Source organism: Prionailurus bengalensis, chromosome E3 (genome assembly GCF_016509475.1).
Source record: "Prionailurus bengalensis isolate Pbe53 chromosome E3, Fcat_Pben_1.1_paternal_pri, whole genome shotgun sequence".
Taxonomy (NCBI): Eukaryota; Metazoa; Chordata; class Mammalia; order Carnivora; family Felidae; genus Prionailurus; species Prionailurus bengalensis.
This window is the reverse complement of record NC_057357.1, coordinates 40,582,931-40,600,712: the sequence shown is the minus strand read 5'-3', so window position 1 is coordinate 40,600,712 and position 17,782 is coordinate 40,582,931. Positions and strand designations below refer to the sequence as shown.

At 63.6% G+C, this 17,782-nt stretch overlaps 1 protein-coding gene across 12 annotated transcripts in view; it reads right to left on the bottom strand.

Moving 5' to 3' along the window:
- UNKL (unk like zinc finger) overlaps window positions 1-17,782 on the bottom strand; it is a 37,588-nt gene that overhangs the window by 2,193 nt on the left and 17,613 nt on the right. For 2 of the 12 annotated variants that reach the window (XM_043561054.1, XM_043561059.1), the window contains exons 8-14: window positions 17,585-17,664; window positions 13,447-13,509; window positions 10,218-10,359; window positions 2,396-2,488; window positions 1,692-1,919; window positions 889-1,091; window positions 530-787 (exon numbers count right to left, since the gene is read on the bottom strand). In XM_043561054.1, coding sequence (XP_043416989.1) covers window positions 530-787; window positions 889-1,091; window positions 1,692-1,919; window positions 2,396-2,488; window positions 10,218-10,359; window positions 13,447-13,509; window positions 17,585-17,664 — 1,067 coding nt within the window. Of the gene's footprint in view, window positions 1-23; window positions 788-888; window positions 1,092-1,691; window positions 1,920-2,395; window positions 2,489-5,847; window positions 5,950-6,780; window positions 6,913-10,217; window positions 10,360-13,446; window positions 13,510-17,584; window positions 17,665-17,782 lie in introns of those variants that run through there. The other 10 variants (XM_043561051.1, XM_043561056.1, XM_043561055.1 and 7 more) reach the window with 8 other exon arrangements.

The window sequence follows — 17,782 nt, the reverse complement described above, 5'->3', positions numbered from 1 at the left end:
ACCCAGGTGACCCACCGGCAGGACCGGGGACGCCCCGGAACAAAGGCGGGGGGGGGGGGGGGGGAGATCCTTCACGAGGACCAGGGAGCTGAGCTGCCGCACCAGCGTGGGAAGGGGTGGCCAGGCGGGTGGCCGCCTCGATGGGCTGGGCCCAGATGGAGGCCCACACCTGTGCCTTGTGGCCAGCAGGCGGGCTCACGGGACTGGGCTCATCAGATCCCTGACCCGGGACCAAGCCCAGCGGCCAAGAGGGCAGCCAGAGCTGGAGGGGGGGTGGGAAAGCTGCACCTCAGACCAATGGAGGGAGAGAGTGCGCAAGAGACAGGGCTCTGGAACCTTCAGATGCTCCAGGTTCTAACACAAAGCCCTGGCCTGGAAGGGGTCTGTAGCTGAGTGCAGAGAACACCAAGCGTGGAACAGGCCGAGATGCCACGGTGACTCTGGAAGGTGACTCCGGACCGCGCGGGGCAGGGCCGGAGGGCAGGGCCGGCAGGCGGGGAAGGAAGAGGGTTGTGGCCCCCGGACTCACCCCGTCCACGGCTTCCAGATCCAGGCGCAGCCGAGTCTGCAGCGAGTGCAGCTTGGGGAGGGGGGTGGCTCCGAGGTCGGCACAGCGCGGCAGCCCCGGGAGCGTGGCGCCCGGCCCTCGGCCCTCCAGCTCCTCCCGCAGCCTCCGGAACTGGGCCTCCACCTCCTCCTTCTTCTGCAGCGCCAGCTGCCGCGCACTGTCGGCCGCCAGCGCCCGCTCCTTGGCCTCCTTGGCCTCCCGCTGCCACGCGTCACAGGCCTGAAACCCAGGGGGCTGCGCTGTAGCGGCCGGTGCAGGGGGAGCCCCCACGCGCCTGCGCCTGTCCCGCCGGCCCTGCGCCCCGGCCCCTCCCGGCTCACCTGCTTCACCTGCTGCCAGGACTCCTCCCACTGCCGGATCTTCCTCTTGGCCTCGTCCAGCTGCCGCCTGACCCGGGCCAGCTCCGCTCCACTCGGGCTGGCGCTTGAGGCGGGGGCAGGGCCGGCGTTCAGGATGGGGGACGGGCTGGGAGAGAAGCTGCCGGAAACAAAGTCCCAGATGCTCCCGGGGACGCCGTTCAAGCCTGAGTGTGGACAAGACGAGACGGGAGAGGTCACCCGCGGGAGCACCTCCCTGGCAGCCTTTGGGGCTTGGCAGACAAGGACACGTGCCCCAGATCTTTCTACCCGGCCCCTGTCCGGCTGCCTGGGGGGCTTGAGGCAGAGAAGGGAGTGAATTTGCAAGTGTCGCATCGTGTACCGCAGCGGCATCAAACTCTGGTCCCTGAAACCCGTTCCGCCTCCAAATCGTGAGGACCCCAGAGGGCCTGGGGTGACACCTACTGATCTGTGTTCATGACATAACAAATTAAAATGATACTTAAAAGTACTCCTTTAAAACATAGCAAGTCACGTGAAAGAACGTTTTCCAGGGAAGAAGCACCGTCCACGGTTTCTGCCCGTCTGTGCTGCACTGGGTCTCCAGTGACGTCCCCAGCCTGAGGCCCTCCACCGCACACGAGTGACAGCGGGGCCACCATGTGTTGTCACAACAGTGTCTCAGGGTCCCGGCCACGCACAGGCCGGGGCTTCGTGCCCTGAGGCACCGCCAGCGAACCCACAGACTGGCCAGGGGACCCCCTGGGACGAGCTCACCCCACTGTCCCCGCCAGCGCCCGGCTCACCTAAGGAGCTGTAGGACCCAGCCGAGGAGCCCAGCGCCCCGGGCTCCGACGTGAGGGCCGGTGGCTGCTGGGGGGGCGTCATGGCCGAAGAGACGAGGGGCCCCGACAGAGACTGGGAGAGCGAGCTGAGTGGGGAGGCAGACACTGAGGGGGACGACAGCAGGGACGGGGAGCGGGGCAGGCGGCCGGGGATGGTGACGGGTGCCGAGCCCCCCGGCGACCGCGGACCTGCACGGATCAGAGGGGCCAAGTTAGCGGGAGGCGCTGACCACCAGACACGGCGCCTGGCCTCCAGGCTGGGGGGTGACCCCGGGGGGGTGGGGCACACGGGGGCCAGGGGGGCAGCCACCGTGTGGGCGCGCCCTCCTGGCGCAGTAAGCTCACGGGCGAGGGGTTCGGCGGGGGCTCCGCGGAGGCCAGACACCTGCCAGGCCCTGCCCAGCTGACCCACCCGCCAGCATGCTGGTCCTGGGACATCCGGGGACCCCCAAGAACAGTTCATTTTCACAGCAGACGAGGCAAACGTTTGGGGACACGGTGTCCCAGGGTACGTGTGCCCACAGCAGCTGCAAAGATGGTGGGAGGCTGACTGCGCACCGGCGTGCTGGGAGCACCCCCTCCAAGAACCACTGAACGGCTCTCCAAAGAAAGGGCCCAGCCGCCCCAGCACGGCCCTGAAAAGAGCAGGGGGTCAGCACTCCTACCTGCCGGTCCCGGGTCGCCCAGGTCATGCTCTTCCAGCTCCTTATCTAGGGGTGCGAGGCTGACATCGCCGGGATGAAGATCCACAGCGGGGCCTGTTAACAAAACACGGTGTAACCATGGGACGACCCCAGAGCCTCAGTAGAGAGCCCACGGCACTAGGACAGTTTCTGGGGCCCGCGTGTGAAAGAGCAGAGAAATGGAACAACGTGGGGCCCCCTGGAGCCCCCCGACTTCCAAAGATTTCCTCGTAAACCCTCTCCTGCAAGCAGGGTCTTCTCCCTTCACCCCGGCCCCACGTGACACGGCCCCAGCTCCGAGCTGCTGAGGTCAGGCCCACCAGCCCCCAAAGCCTCCAAGTTCCAGCAGCCGAGCGGCCACAGGACCTGGACAGCGCGCAGGCCATCCAGGGAGGGCCGGGAAGGCCTGGTGATTCCCGCTCCCGGGACACGCGCTGGGTCCACAGAAGACCCGGCAGCGCTGAAGGCACAAGTTTACCTGCACCAGCACCCGTCCCAGAAGTAGGTGGGCCTTTCCTGTGTGGCTGAGCCCTGTCCCTAGACAGCCTGCCTGCTCTGGGTCCGTGAGCTGGGCTTCTAGAGCCTTCTGCCTTTTTCCTGCCCCCAGCCTCCTAGTGCAAAGTGTCAAAAGAGCCCTGAACCCCGTGTGACAAATGACACCAAGTCAGAACCATCAGAGAGAGACGCCATTGCTCATCTCTGACCACGTCCAGCCCTCGGCTGGGCCCACACTCCTGACCACATCACAGAAGCAGCCGTGCCAGAGACGTGCCAGGAGGCAGCAGGCAGGCCAGGCCTGTTTCAAACGACCACGTTACAACCCGGGAGCGAAGGCTGAACCCGCCAGTGACTGCGGAGAAGCCACCACCTTTCAAATGAGAGGCATTTACCATGATTACCAGAGAAACGGGGGATGGGGGGGAAGAGAAACAGGACTTGGCAGAGAACGTCCCAGGAGCAGGCAGGTTCCCGAGGAGCCGGCTGCGGGACGCGTGCGGACTTCAGGTCTGGCCCCAGCAGGCGACCCCAGCTGTGCCGTCCCTTCCCTGTCTCTAGGGCTGCTGGGCACCACTCAGCCCGAGGGGCCCACTGAGCTGGCCGCAGGGACAGCCCTTCACCCAACACTGGTACTTAGCGGCCCCCTGCTGCCTAAGTTCACAGAGCGCGACAAGCACATCTGCCGTCCGCGAGCCACTGGCTCTGGCCTCTGTGGCGCATGAAGGGGACAGGTGGGGGACCCAGTGTCTGGGCAGGAGAGCACTGCGCTGCCTGGCGAGGTCTGTCTGTCTCGTCACCACTGCCGCACCCACTCCACAGCCACAGCCAGGAGCACGAACCCCAGCCCGCCTCGGGCCTGCCCACTCCAAAGGAAACACTCTTCCAACAGAGATTTTTAAAGACTCGCGAGGAACTCATCCCGAAAGGAGGCAAACGTGAAGGGTGGCAGCTGGTCCGGGCACCGCCATGCACCGGAACCCTCAAATCCCCCAATCACTCTGAAGAGCAAAGAGGCCTAGCCTGGGAGACCCAGGGAGCCCAATGCGGCACCAAGACCCCCCCTCCGCAGCCCTCGCACTTGGGGAGACACCGCCCGCCCGCCTGTGGGGCCCAGCCCCCACGGGGGGCTCCCAACGCTTGCTTCTCCGGCCTTTACAGCAGGTGCCTCCGGCCGGCTCGTTCTTCCCGACGCCCAGGAGCACAGGGGCATCTGTGTCCAGGGGCCGCCCCGACCGAGCACCGACTCATGCGTTCTCGCGGTTGGGAGCCGGAAGTCCAGAACAACGTGCGCACGGCTGGGCTCCCTCCAATGGCGCAGTCTAGCTGCTTGGGGCTGGCGGATGCACCACCCCACCCTCCGCCTCCCGTGTGGGCTCCAAAGTACCTTCTTATTCAGACCCAAGGCACGCTGGATCAGGGCCCAGCCCGATGACCTCACTTTACCTTGACTGCACCTGGAGAGCCTGCATCCAAGCAGTCGTGTTCACAGATTGGGGGGTGAGGGGGCTCAGAACAGAGACGTATTTTCTGGGGGCACGTAATTTACCCCACAATAATGGGGGCCACAGACACCCCCAGCAACCATCGTCTCCAGGTACCAGGCACCTTCCGCAGGCCCAGGGCCCAGAACTGCTGGGCGCCCCCCCCCCCCACCCGCCCCAGGCAGACCCGTCTCCCCTTGCCGTGAACGTAGGGCCCACTTGCTCTCAGGCCCACCCCTTGCTGACCAATGCCCGCTTTCTTGACCTCCTACTTCCCCCTCACTACAAACCACTGCCAAGCCATGCCAGCTGGCACCATGCCCCCGGGCCCCGGTCAAAGGCAGCCCACTCTCACACCCGGTCCCTCACCCTCCTCCACTATGGCCGACTTCTCAGCCCTGGAGGCCTGGCCCGTCCCGTCCCATCCCTGCTCCACGAGCGCGTGCGCACGCGCGCGTGCACACACACACACACACACACACACACACACACACACACCTGGCTTCGGCAGCCCTAACCCTCAGACACCGGCATCTCCCAGCAAGGGCGCCTCACCACCTCCTACCAGGGAGAGGACCTACTGCCTCACCAGCAGCTTCTCAAACTCCGGGGACACGACGGCCCAGACACTGAGCAGAAGCCAGGAGCCCTCGGCCCCTCCATCCTCCCTGAACCCTCGCCGGCGAGGGCCCCAAGCTCCAGCCATCTCTGCAGGCTGCACCTCATCCCCCACCTGCACTGTCCCAAGAGTGACCTTTCTCGGAGGCCAGCCCCGCAGGCCGAGTCCTACTGCCCACAAAGAACATGCCCCTGGTGTACTGGTGGACACTTATGGCCAGGCTCCTCCCACCCCAGCCTCTCCTCTACCCTTCAGCTGATGCCAGGCTGCAGCCAGGTGCAGCCTCCAGGGGCCCCAGGGGTACTGGAAGACCGCCTGCTGAGCCTCCAACACTCGGCTACCCCACTCCATGCAGCACCAGCACCAGGTGCAGGGCGCCCTGCCCTCCCCGCCCCCCAGCACTACACCCCCTGCTCTACCCCCACCTGTCCACCACCTGCTCTGCCCCCCACCCCTGGCCCCTTGTGCCCCCTGGGCCTCCCGCCCGGACTTGCAGGCCGGCCAGGCCTGACGACCCGGATCTAGCTTTCAGCACCTGGGGTCTCAGGAGGGGCTGACGGGTGGTGTGCTTTAACGCCAACAAAGTTCCAGAACCACTTCCTGAATAACAAAACCAGAAATGAAGAGACGACGAGGAAAACAGGCTGAAGCAAGAGCTTTTCCTCACCTTGAAAAGACCCAGCCTTATCACACTCCCCGACCCCCGCCCCATGACTCAGCACAAAGAAGCCCCCTGGTCCAGAGTGACGCGGAGGAGCCAGCCCCCACCGGACAGCGGCCGCCGCCAGGGTGCCCTGGCTGCTCGGGTGTCCGCGGTGGTCCCGCGCCTACTGCACCTCTCCGCTGACTCAGACCCAGGTCTTCTGGGATGTTCTCTTCAAGGAAGAGCTGACTTTCAAAGAGGCTTTAACACTCAAGATCCAGATGAACCGAATTACGTAAGCTCTGCCTCTGACCCAAAACCCGCCTTGCCCAACTGCCAGGAACCGCCCAGATGTTAATGAGAAATCGCGGGAGAACTGCTGAGTAACGGCCCTGGCAAAACCCCGACCCTGACATGACACAGCACATCCGAGAGGCGACGCGGTCCTTCGGGGTCAAGGGACGCGCAGGGACAATGCACACAGGACAGAACGGGGAAGCCCCGACGCCGGGCGCGCTCCTAACACGCGCGCCCGCCGCGGCCGGGATGCCCTCACCCCGCAGGCCGACCTGCCCCGACCGCAGGGTGAAGCGCCTGGCAAACCCACCCACCGGCCTCAATTTCCGACGGTGCAGCCGACGGTTCTCGGCAGGACAAGGCAGGAACCCGGCCCTCGCCGCGGAGCAAAAGACCCACCTCGGCTAGGTAACGCGGGCCCCCCTCCCCCCGGAGAAGCCCTGCGGCGCGCCCACGCAGGGGACCAAAGGGCGCCTCTGCCGAGCAGGTGCCCAGAAAGGGGACGTTCGCCTTCGCCTCCTCGCAGAGCCTCCGCGGAACCCGGTGCTGACCCCGGCGGTCACTCTCGGCCCCGGGGGCGGGCGACCGGAGCGGGTCCGAGGAGCACCTGGAGAGGAGGAGGTGTGCACCTGGGGAGGAGGGAGGAGGGGGGAGGGCGAGGCGTGGCGCGCCTGGGGAGGAGGCCCCCGGGGGAGCGGGAAGGAGCAGGGGGGGGTGGTGGGAGACGCACCCCACCTGGGGGGGTTGGCACGTGGGGGTGCGGCGCACCTGGGGAGGGGCGGTTGGCGGGCCTCGCGGGGAGGCGCGTCGAGAGGGGGTTGGCTCTCACCTCGCCGGGGGTGCACAGCCAGTTCCGCATAACGACGACCCGCACCCTGGCGGCGCGGGGCTGACGATGCTGACTCACCGTCTACCGCGCCGCCGCCGCCGATTCAAACGCAGCCCGCTCCCCGCCCTCCCTGCGCCGCCCCGCCCCCGGGTGACGTAACCCTCAGGTCCGTCCCGCCCCCGGTGACGTAAGCCTTACACCCGCCCCCGCCGGGCCGCCCCGGGTGACGCAACCCTCCGGCCAACCCGCCCACTCCGCCGGCCCCGCCCCCGCCGCACCTGTCGGGGTGCGCGCCAGCCAGCAGGTGTGCGTGGGCGGCCCCGCCGCTCGGAGTCCTGGGCGGGAGGCGGGGCGGCCCCACCCCCTGGCCCCCTGTGTGGCCCCCGGCCGGGCGCGCAGCCCCCAGTCATCGGCCCTGGCCCCTCCCGGCGCCGAGCCCAAAGCCCGGGTCCAGGTGCTCGCGCGGGGGGGGGGGGGGGGGGGGGGGCTCGCCGGGCAGGGCCGCTTTCCTTCAGGTAAGGAAGCATCTTGGCTCCAGGCGGACCCGCTCAGGTGAAAACGCACACGAGGCAGCGGTCAGGGCAAACAAGCCATGACCCCTGCCCTCGGAGGTCACGGAGAGTCAGCTGCCCACAGCCCCGCGGCCACCCCAGGCCACCAGCTCCGCAGGGGACTATTTTCACCGGCAGCCTGCTCATAGAGACAAAGGAAATGGCCTCTTGTCAAGTGGCCCTGAAATGACTCCACTAAACCACCGAATACACAATTAGTCTGCAAACAGCACCTATTTATTTTAGAATTTACTCGTTCTTTGTAGGCACTGCATTAGTAACGATATAGCCTGAACCAGACTACGAGCAGAAAAGGACCCGGTCTACACCCGCTAGGCCCTAGGTAGGTAGAGCAGGCTTTTCGATCCAGGCGCCCCTGAGCCCTGGGGTCCTCGGGGGCAGAAGGACAGCCCGGCCCGGCCCTCCGGGGACCAGAGGGCAGCTGTGAGGAGTGTGTCACTTCTCCCAGCTGGGGCCCCTGTTAACTGGCACACGATTTGACTGGGGATCTCAAGAGCGTGTTCAGAGAAAGGAGGCCCCTACTGCGGCAGCAGCTCGGGATTTAGCAGCAGCAGTTTTCTGTGAACAGACCGTGTTGATCCCGAGCAGGAATTAATCTCGCCTCTGGGCACTTGGTTCAGGAACCACTTACGTCAATGAAAGAATGAACTGCAAGACGGTGACGCGTGGAACCAGGCAGAGGCCCCCGTGGGTCACCACACAACCCCAGGGGGCACAGGTGCATCCAGTGCTTTCGCCCGCTCAGGTGAGCAGAGCTGAGGACGGCCTCTCCTGATTGGTGGCAGGGACTCCATTCTCCTAATTACTTTCCCGCGATGCTCACACTTGACTGTTACTACCCTTAAACTGGGGACAATAAGCCTTATTTTTAAAAACCGTGTTTTTTACACATAAAACACAAAACAACAAAATGAAGCATGCCATTTATACCAATGGCTTTCCGGCTCATTTCCAGGGAGTAACCAAGGACTCCTGTGCGCAGGCGCCCCACGCGCCACCCGGACGGTCCCCCACCACGTGTGAGTCAGCCAGGCGCCTCGAGGCTAACGCGCTCTGGAGGAGCCCTTCAGACACACACGTAGTTCCGATCTCCGTTCTGTGACCACGAACTGTTCGGCTCCCTCGAGTGGGCAGAGAACCTGCTCAGAGGCCAGGCTGGCTCCGGCTGCCCTCCTGCTGTGTTTTGGCCCCAAGTTCAGACAAGGGCAGAGTGACCTCGAGCCTCCGCCCTAGCCTCTGCTCTCTGCCGGCGCGCGTGAGTCTGAGGGCTGAGTTCTCAAGCCCACCGGCCAGGTCCAGTGCACGCAAGCCCAGCACGCAAGCCCAGAGGCCTCTGGGGTTCAGGAGTTCAGGAAGGATACCTCGCTCCACCCCAATTCCACGTCAACGTAAAATAACACACACGTACCTGTTTTTGCTTAAAAGAGAACCCACACGGACGCACCCTACAAAGTATGTGAGGACTTGAACAAACTCCCCTACTCTAAGGCAGAGCCCAGGCAAGAGTCGGTTTAGTCTTCACTCCTACGTGGACAGGATTTCCACAAAGACCAGCACAGGGAAGCTGGTGGGGGGGGGGGGGGGGGGGGGGGGTGAGGCACAAGAGTGTGCAGGGCAAGGAACCAAGGTCAGGGCTCAGAAACACCAGCGGGGGAGGGGTGGTTTCATCAAGGACACCCTGTCCTCAGAGGGCTGGGCAGGCTGGACTCTAGAGGGTTCTCTGGCAGTCGGACAGCTCCACCGTGGAGCCTGTGCAGGAACGCTGGGGCTGTGCAGGAAGATGTGCCTGGCCACACAAGGCCCCGGGGTTCCAGAATAAGGCGGCCCTTTGCAGCTCAGAATGAGCACAGGGGTGGTAGCCTCGAGCCCCACATGGGTAGAAGTGCCCCAGGAGGCAGCCGCGACACGGGTAGCAAGGTCAAGCACACCTGCCCGGCATCCCTCACATCAGCACAAGGGACACCAGGTGCTCAGATGGCCCGAGCCCAAGATTTGCCGTCTAAATGGCCACTGAAAGGACACCTCTCCTCCCTTGCCTTGGCTACCATCATCCCCACCTGGGTCTCAGCCACGACCCCACGGCCAGTGGCGTGACTGGCGTCCACAGGTGCTGAGGCGTGGAAAACAACGTGTGTGCCATCCTTGGCTGTCGGCAACAGACAGTTCTCTCCGGGCGGGAAATACCACCCTGGGCCCGACCATGTGGCCAGCTCTGGCGTCGACGTGGTGCCCTGACGTGGGAACGTGGGCAGAGCCGGCACCCGCCCCACACCAGGAAGGAGGCGGACAGGACGCATATACCCCAGGGCAGACCGCTCCGCAGCGGCCTCCCCGGCCTGCCCGCGGCCACACCTGCCCAGCCTGCCCTGGCGCAGAGGACGTGGAAACGCCACGAGCAGAGCCCTTGCCGGGTCTCCCTTGGCCGGGACAGAAATGCAGGTTTTGGGGAGCTCAGCGACACAAGCGTCCGCAGGTGCAGCCAGACGTGGCCTGAGGAGCTGGGGGCCGGGTCTCCCCCTCTTCCCGCCCCTCTTCCCAACTCTCAGGACAGCCCCTCCCCTCATCGGTCTGCAAACCCTCTAGACTCCCAGGAGCTAAGGGCCCCTCAGCCGTGCCGCTGCCCTTGGCTGCATCCCAAACCCCTCCCACCCTGGTCTTGGTGACCAGGGGCCACAGCCTCGGCCCAAGGGTCCTGGTCCCCTCTGCAGCCTGTGACTCCCAGGGACGCGGGGGGTGGGGGTTTCTAGGTCATGGGCAGTACAGCCAAGTGACAGGTGACCGAAACACGCGTGCAGCGGGTCCTGAAAAGACACGACGTAAGCGCAAAGAAAAGTCGGGGAGCCGCGAGAGAAGTTTTAGACCTACCTGGGGCGGGCTCAGGCGGGTGGGTACGGGGAGCCGAGGGCAGGGCGGCCGGGGAGGAGCTGCCAGAGCCGGCGCTGGACGCCACGCTGGAACCCAGGCTGGGGGCGAGCGGATGAGCCCCTGTGGACACCGGCAGGTGGTTCTGTGCAAAGACACACGAGGTGAGCGGGTGTGCACACACAACGGCCGCCGTGAGGGCGCAGTGACGGCGGACCCGGGGGAGAGCAGAAGGGCGCAGGGTCACGGACGGGACGGTCGTCCGACTTCTATCCCCAAAGCAAAACAGAAGTTCGACTCTTCCAAACATTCTAGGGGGGCTGTAAAGGCCGAGTTGGTTGCAGTCAGCACGACAGCTGCAATCAAGATTGGCTGGCTAATCAGGGACTGAACACATCCATCTAGAAAGTGTCTGATCCAAGGAGGTTTTCTGCAGAAATGGCTGCCAACAGCTGATCTAGGACAGCAAAACACAATCCACCCAAAGGCCTAACCAGAGGGGTGCCTGGGGGGTGCTCAGTGGGTTAAGCGTCCAACTCTTGATTTCAGTTCAGGTCACGATCTCCATTCGTGGGATCCAGCCCCGTGTCAGGCTCCCCGAGCTGACAGCGTGGAGCCTGCTTGGGATTTTCTCTCCCTCTCTCTCTCTCTCTCTCTCTGCCCCTCCCGGGCTGGCTCGCTCTCTCTCAAAATAAGCAAACATTAAAAAAGAGTTTATTTAAAAAAAAAAAAAAAAGACGTAAGTAGGGAGCCCACACGGCCTCCAAAAGCAAAAACGGCCCTACGATCTCAGGTTTTTACCTCTTGGTACTCAGGCAATAACCTGGGCGCCGCACGTTATCCGAGTTGCGGAGAGCAGCCCAGAAGGGCCAGCCGGGTCTGGGCGGCACCTCACCGTCCCAAGCAAACGGCACAGAGCCGCAGGCCGGGGCTGCTCGACACACGGCAGCTGCGTCCGCAGCCCACCCGATGTCGCTGTGACACCAGGGCCCAGAAGCCACACCAAAGGGAAGCGTGTGGCATCTGGGTTTCGCTTCAAAATGCACCAGCAGAAGTTCACTTCGGGGGGGCGAGCTCCACCACCACAAGGGGGGAGGATTCCACTAGTTTGTCGGCTTAAGTGAAATTTTACCCACACGGGAACATAGGTTTTGCGCGGGGAGCGGCGGGGAGAGAGGAACACACACAGCAAAGCTCCTCTGAGTGTTTTCCGGCCGGCTAGCCTCGCTCACGAGGGGCCCTCGGTGACTGACCCCGCGACAGCCGGTCACCGCGCGTATGAGGCTGTCGTAAAATTAACACGAACTGCATCAGTCCGGACGCCAAAGTCCCCGGTGCTCCCGGGGCTCAGGCCCAGGGGCGGGCCGTCTCCTCAGCACGGGGAGGGGTGCCTCCCGCCCGCCCCAGCAGCCCCGGGCGAGGCGGGAAGGGTGGCAGCAACAAGGACACTCCGAGACACCTCACAGCCAAGCCCAAACGCTGACCCGGGGGCCCAAGGCGCCTGCTGTGACTTCACCCGCCCACAAAGTCATACATAGTGCAGGGACTGTGTCTCTCAAAGACGTCAGGGGACGCTTTATCCCGAAAACCGAGAATGACGCTCTCAAGGCTGGGGGGGCTGGGGCGTCCCCCGGCCGGGGCAGACTGGGGCCCACAGGCGAGGGAGGGGTCCCCAGAGGGCCGGCCTCCGGCCCCGTGGCCTTTCAAACGGAGGGTCCCAGGGAAACACCGGGAGCCCCTCCGCTGGCCTTCCAGTCCTCCCACCGGACACTCGAGGTCCCCGGAGCCCGGCTTTGGGTGGGACGGAGGGCGTCTCCGGGCGCAGGTGGGAGGGGACCTGTAGATGAGCCACGCGGGCTCCTCGGGCTGCCAGCACGTGAGGACGTGTCAGGCGGTGGCAGCACCACGTCCCGAGGCCCCCGTGCATTGGCTCCGTGGCCGCTAACATTTCCTGCTTCGGATTCGCAACGAACATCTTAATCCACTTTACTCTCCAAAACGCTGCCAGGTAACAGTTTACCCTCAACTCCCCTCTGCGGATCTCAAAGCTCCCGAGGCCACGAAGAATGTCGGGGTCACTCTGGAGAGTCCCGAGGGGGTGGCCTCAGGTGGGCGCCAAGCAAACCGGGGCAGAGAGGGACCGGGCGTGTCGCCCGCGTAGGAATGGAGAAGGAAGACGACAGGGGCCAGTGACAAGTGGTGATGTGCTGGGCCTGGGGGGGCCGGGGCCCCCGCTGCCCTCCCACACCGCACCCCAGGCCTGCCAGAGGCTCAGGCCCTCTTGTCTTACGGGGACGGGGACGGACGGCAGTGGTGGCCAGGACGAAAGCGTTGCTTAAAATGGGCAAGCGGGTCCCAAGAGCCTTCGGGAACTACGCCACCGAACCGGGGTTGGGCTCAGGGAAGCCTCAGCTGAGGCCACAGCAGCCTCACCGGAGGGGACACGTGGAGGACACTCACGGCGGGAGCCTGTGATTACCTCAGGTGTGCACGTGTCCCCGAGCCGTGACGCAGGAGCAGGGAGTCTCTACAGCAGCCCCCACAGACACTGGCCCAGATGCAGCTTGGATGCGGTCGTGGGCCGCCCTGTGTCCCCGGAAGCTCATTCCGCGGGGTCCTGACCCCCAAAACACCAGAGCGTGACCTGACCCGGAGACGGGGTCTTTACCAGGGAAATCAAGTTCACATGAGGCCGTCCTAATCAATGACCGGGGTCCTTATGAAAAGGGGGAAATGTGGAGACAGACCCAGACCCGGGGGCAGGGGGCTGGGGGGGGGGGTGCGAGCAGGACGAGACAGAGAGTCATCGGCTGCGTACGGGCCCAGGACAGAGGCAGCTCCCGCACAGCCTCGGAGGTGCCAACCCCACTGCCCCGACACGAGGACTCCCAGCTCTGGACGGTGAGTGGTTGGGGCTGCCCCATCTGCGGGGCTTTGTGAGGGCAGCCCCCGGACACACACGGACCACCACGGGCGGCTGCGAAGGGCGCCCCGTACTCCCCGTGGGGAAAACGTCAGGAGGTTTTGGTTTCGTTGTGTCCAAAGTACAACACAAACACGTTTTGAACGTTGAGATGAAAGACGCGTGGAATGGGCCAGTTTAAGAATTAAGTGAAAACATAATTACGTCCCGAACGGACAAGCACAGGGCTCTGGGTCAAGAGGGAACGTGCGAGAGTCCCAGCACACAGGGCGGCCCCGCTGCGAACAGCGGGAGCCCCCCGGGCGGTACCTGCTTGCTGTCCTGCTCAGCGGCCTTGTGGCTGCCCTCGGCAGGGGACTCTCTCCGCTTCGCCTACAACAGGAAAGCACCAGGGTTGGAAGAGAGCAGCACGGTTTACAAACAGACACCTCCGCTTCACGCACCGGAGAGAAAACGCTGAGCCCGGGGATCTCAGGGAACAGAAAAGGCGTTCAAGTTACCACCCTCTGTCCGTTCTCCCAAGTCTGTCTCTTACACCTGCACGCTGACCTCTAACCTCCGGGCCGGTCCGTGTGAAGGAGGGGGTGAGCTCTGTGCCCCCTGCGACCAGAGGTCGTGAGACCCGAGCCCGGGGAGCCGGGCAAGTCTTGGGGAGACCTATCCCGAAGCAAAGGATTATTCTACCGACAACGCTGAAAGCGGGGTGTCAGCTGGCCCTTGAGAAGGCACCCCCTCGCCTCTCCCGCACCGGGAAGAGGACGACCCTCAGCCACCAGACGCTCCCGTCTGCGTCCATGTAACCCTGATCCGACATCGCTTTCCCCCCCACATTTACCGTCCCACAATTTACCTCCCCAGGAGCAGAAACTCCTTTTGTCCGGCCCCTTCTCCACGATCTACTGCTCTTTGTTAAAGGGTATACGAGCCGCCAGGTCTGCTGAGACCCAGAGGGGTCTTTACTTCCTCACCACCAAACCTTCTGTATGGATAAGCAATAAGGCTTCTGTCCCGTTTATCTTTTATCAGTTTAATTTGCAGAGGCCCCGTACCGAACGTGAAAGGGTAGAGGGAAACATTTGTCCCTCTCCGACACATACAGAAATCTTGACTGACGCGCCACCTGCCAGGAAAACCGGGCCCAATGATGGCTTTGCTCACAGAGCTCAGGACCAGGGCTCCCCCAGGTCAAACATCAACACAGAGGCCGCACACCCAGATGTCCTTCAGATCAAAGGACAAAATCAGATTCTGATTTTTATGACTACTTTTACAGCAAGTTAACTTGTAGTGGTATTTCAGGTCCTTCTGGCCTTTCTTCCTTTATTTTTTGGTTTCTGGATTTGTAGAAGGGACCCAGAGTGATCACCAGGGGCAGAGGAAGAAAAGGTGTCCACGCAGGCCGTGCCCGGGGCCCCTTCCTCCAACGCAGTACTTGGCCTCGGGCTCAACCCGGAGGTCGTGCTGGTATTTTGGAGTTCCCTGTACCTCTGTTGTCCAGAGTGACCCCACCTGCAGGGTGGGGTGAGGGCCTCCGAAGTCACTGACCACAGACCTGAACATACCTCCAGGCCAAGCACGCGTTTCCTGAAGCTGTTCTGTTTGCCTTTGCAACCCAGGGCTCCCTGTGGGGACCTCGCCCCTTCGTCCAGGCCCCTCTCCGGCCACCCCTGCCCCAGGCTCCCTGCTGCTGGGCCACACCCTCTGCCTGGGGTCGGTCCCTGAAGACGGCCCCGCTTCAGCAACCCCCCACCCCACCCTGTCACCCGTGCCTCTGACCGACTGGCTCCGAATCAGGATTCCCACCACTCTCTCCTCAGATTTGGCCGATTTCTAGAACCGCTCCCAGGGCCCAGGGAAGCACTTACGTTTACCGGATTATTACATAATATAATAAACACTACAGACATTCAGATAGAGACATGTCAGGTGAGGTCTGCGAGGGCCCCGAGTGCGGGCGCTACTGTCCCGGTGCAGCTGGGGACCTCCACCCGCCAGCATGGAGATGTCGCCAGTGCGGACGCTCTCCACACCTCACACTTCAGCGATTTTCATGGGGCTCACCCCCTTAATTCCACCTGCAGCCCCTTCCTGCCCCGGATCATGTCGGGTGGTGCAGAAAGTCCCAAGCTTCTAACCATGGCTTGGCCTTTCCGGTGACCAGCCCGCATCCAGGAGCTACGAGGAGCCCACCCAGAGTCACCTCTGCAAAACAAAAGAGGGTTTTGGTGCGTTTTTTTAATCTTTTTTTTTTTTTTTAAAGTTTATTTATTTTGAGAGAGAGCACGCAAGCAGGGAAGGGCAGAGAGAGAGAGAGAGGGAGAGAGAGAATCCTAAGCAGGCTCCACGATGTCGGCACAGAGCCCGATGCGGCGCTTGAACCCACCAATCGTGAGATCGTGACCTGAGCCCCCCAGGCACCCCGAAACACAAGGTATTTTTATCCCCTTGGGAAGTTATAAGGGTTTCAGGAGCTCTGGGTCAGGAACTGGGTTCAGAGAGCGATGTACGTGTTTTCGGTTGTCTTGCGACGTGACCCCGTTGAGGAACACGGCATACCGCGTGCTCTCCACGCTGCTCTCGTCTCCACCCGCGGGGAACCCCCTGCAGCCTGGCACCCGCCACCCATGTGTCCTAGCAGGCTGACTTATTCCCCACCCCCCTTTTTTAGGGAGGCCCCGTGCTGGGCGTGAGCCACGGGGCTTGAACTCACGACCCTGAGATCAAGACCAGAGCCGAGATCAAGAGTCAGATGGTTAAGTGACTGAGCCACCCAGGCGCCCTTAGCAAGTAGGGTTTTTAAACTGCAAAATACTTAAAAGAACATAAAAGACGCCCTCACTAGACCATGCCCGCAGGGGTGGGCACTGTTCTCGTGCCATCCAAGGCACAGGGTCACCTACCGCACCCGGGCTGTTGCCTCCGAGGCACAACCCCTGCCCCCCCGAGGCTCCATTCACCCTAGGCCCTCAGGGGGGGCAAGCCGGTGGCCCTGTGCCCACCACCTAAGCCCACGACCGGCATGGTCCCCTGGGAGCCACTAAGATGGGGGGGGAAGGGGGGAGAGCTTCCTGCCACGCCCAGCGCCCGGCTATGCTCCTGGGAGCTCTGCTCTGCTCGGTTCCCCCAGAGGACGCCAGCTGGGCTTGCAGAGGGACAAAGGCCCGGCGTGGGTGTGAACGGGCAGCCCGGTCCTCCTAGTGGACGGGCCCGTGACAAGGCTGCAGGGTGAGGGGAGCCCATCTGCCGTCAGCACCGGGGCGAGGAGGGGTCACGCCAGACCCTGCAGGGCTGCAGCGGGAGAGCTGTCTGTCTGGTCTTCAGGCTCCATGGACTCGGGATCAGATCGAACCCCCGCGTGCCGGGGCGTGGGGGGACACTGGGTGCTGACCCACTGGGAGCGCAAGATGGCCGTGTCGCCGCCTGGCACGGAGATGCCGGAGACGCGGAACAGACCGCGAGCTGGCAGATCACTGCCCGGCTCCTTGGAAGTAAATTCCACCCAGGCTTTCCTCAACTTTCCTGTTTTCCTCTTTTCTAAAAAAAGCGCAAAGTGGGGGCAGGAGCGCCTGGGGGGCTCAGTAGGTTGAGCGCCTGACCCTTGATGTCAGCTCAGGTCACAATCTCGCGGTTTGTGGGTTCGAGCCCCGTGTCCGGCTCTGCGCTGACAGCAGGGAGCCCGCTTGGGATGGTCTCTCCCCCCGTGCCCTTCCCTGCTCATGTGCACGCTCGCTCTTTCTCTCTCTCAATAAGTAAGTTAATTAAACAAAAATATACCCAAATGAAAAGTTAAAAAAGCAAAAGCCCAAAGTGGGAAGAAAGGCGGGCGGGGAAACGCCTGAGGCTCCAGTCTCCTCGCCGAGGGGCCGCTTTCTCAGCAGATCCGACACGCAGATGCACACACCCTCCCGTCACCCTTTCGAAAGCTCAGAGCGAGAGCAGACGGGGAGCCCGCTACGACGCCAGGGTGAAGGGCAGGGCATGAGGCCTGAGGCCCCCCCCCATGTCCTCCATCGCACAGACATGAAGTCCAACCAGGTCAGGACCATCCTCTCCCCGAGGTGCCCCCCACATCTCTCAATGCCTGAAGCAGGCCTGCAGGGCCAGACCCAGGACCCAGAGCCCCGGCCGCCGTCGGGGGCCTGCCCCGCCCGGACGCCCCCCTTGGCGCCACGGCCACCCACCTGTGAGGAGACCCACCCAGACACAGGGCCCCTTCTCCACGCTCGCTAGAGACCACGTTTTATGTGCTGCTGACATGTCTGGGGGCAGCTGGCCCAGGCCAGAGCTCGGCTGGGCTGTCCCAGGCTTCTAGAAGGAGGCGCCCCCCCCCCCCCCCCAGGCAGACCGTGCAGCCGAGTCACCCAGAGACCACACCCATCCGTGTCCCCAGCCATTCACAAAACCACACGACACCCTCGGCACCCTCCCCAGGACGCCGTCCACTTACGTGCACGGGCTGGCCGCTGCTGGCTGCGGAGCTGCGGGCGGGCGCGGGGCAGCCCCAGCCGTTGGCCGTTCCGAGGCTCTCTGTCAACAGAGGGAGGTGGCAGGCCGTGAGCGGCTGCTGGCTGCAAACAGAGCTGCGTGCAGGGCGACCTGGGGTCCAGGGGTCCCCAGACCGGGGAGGGGGGCCTGGGGAGGCCAC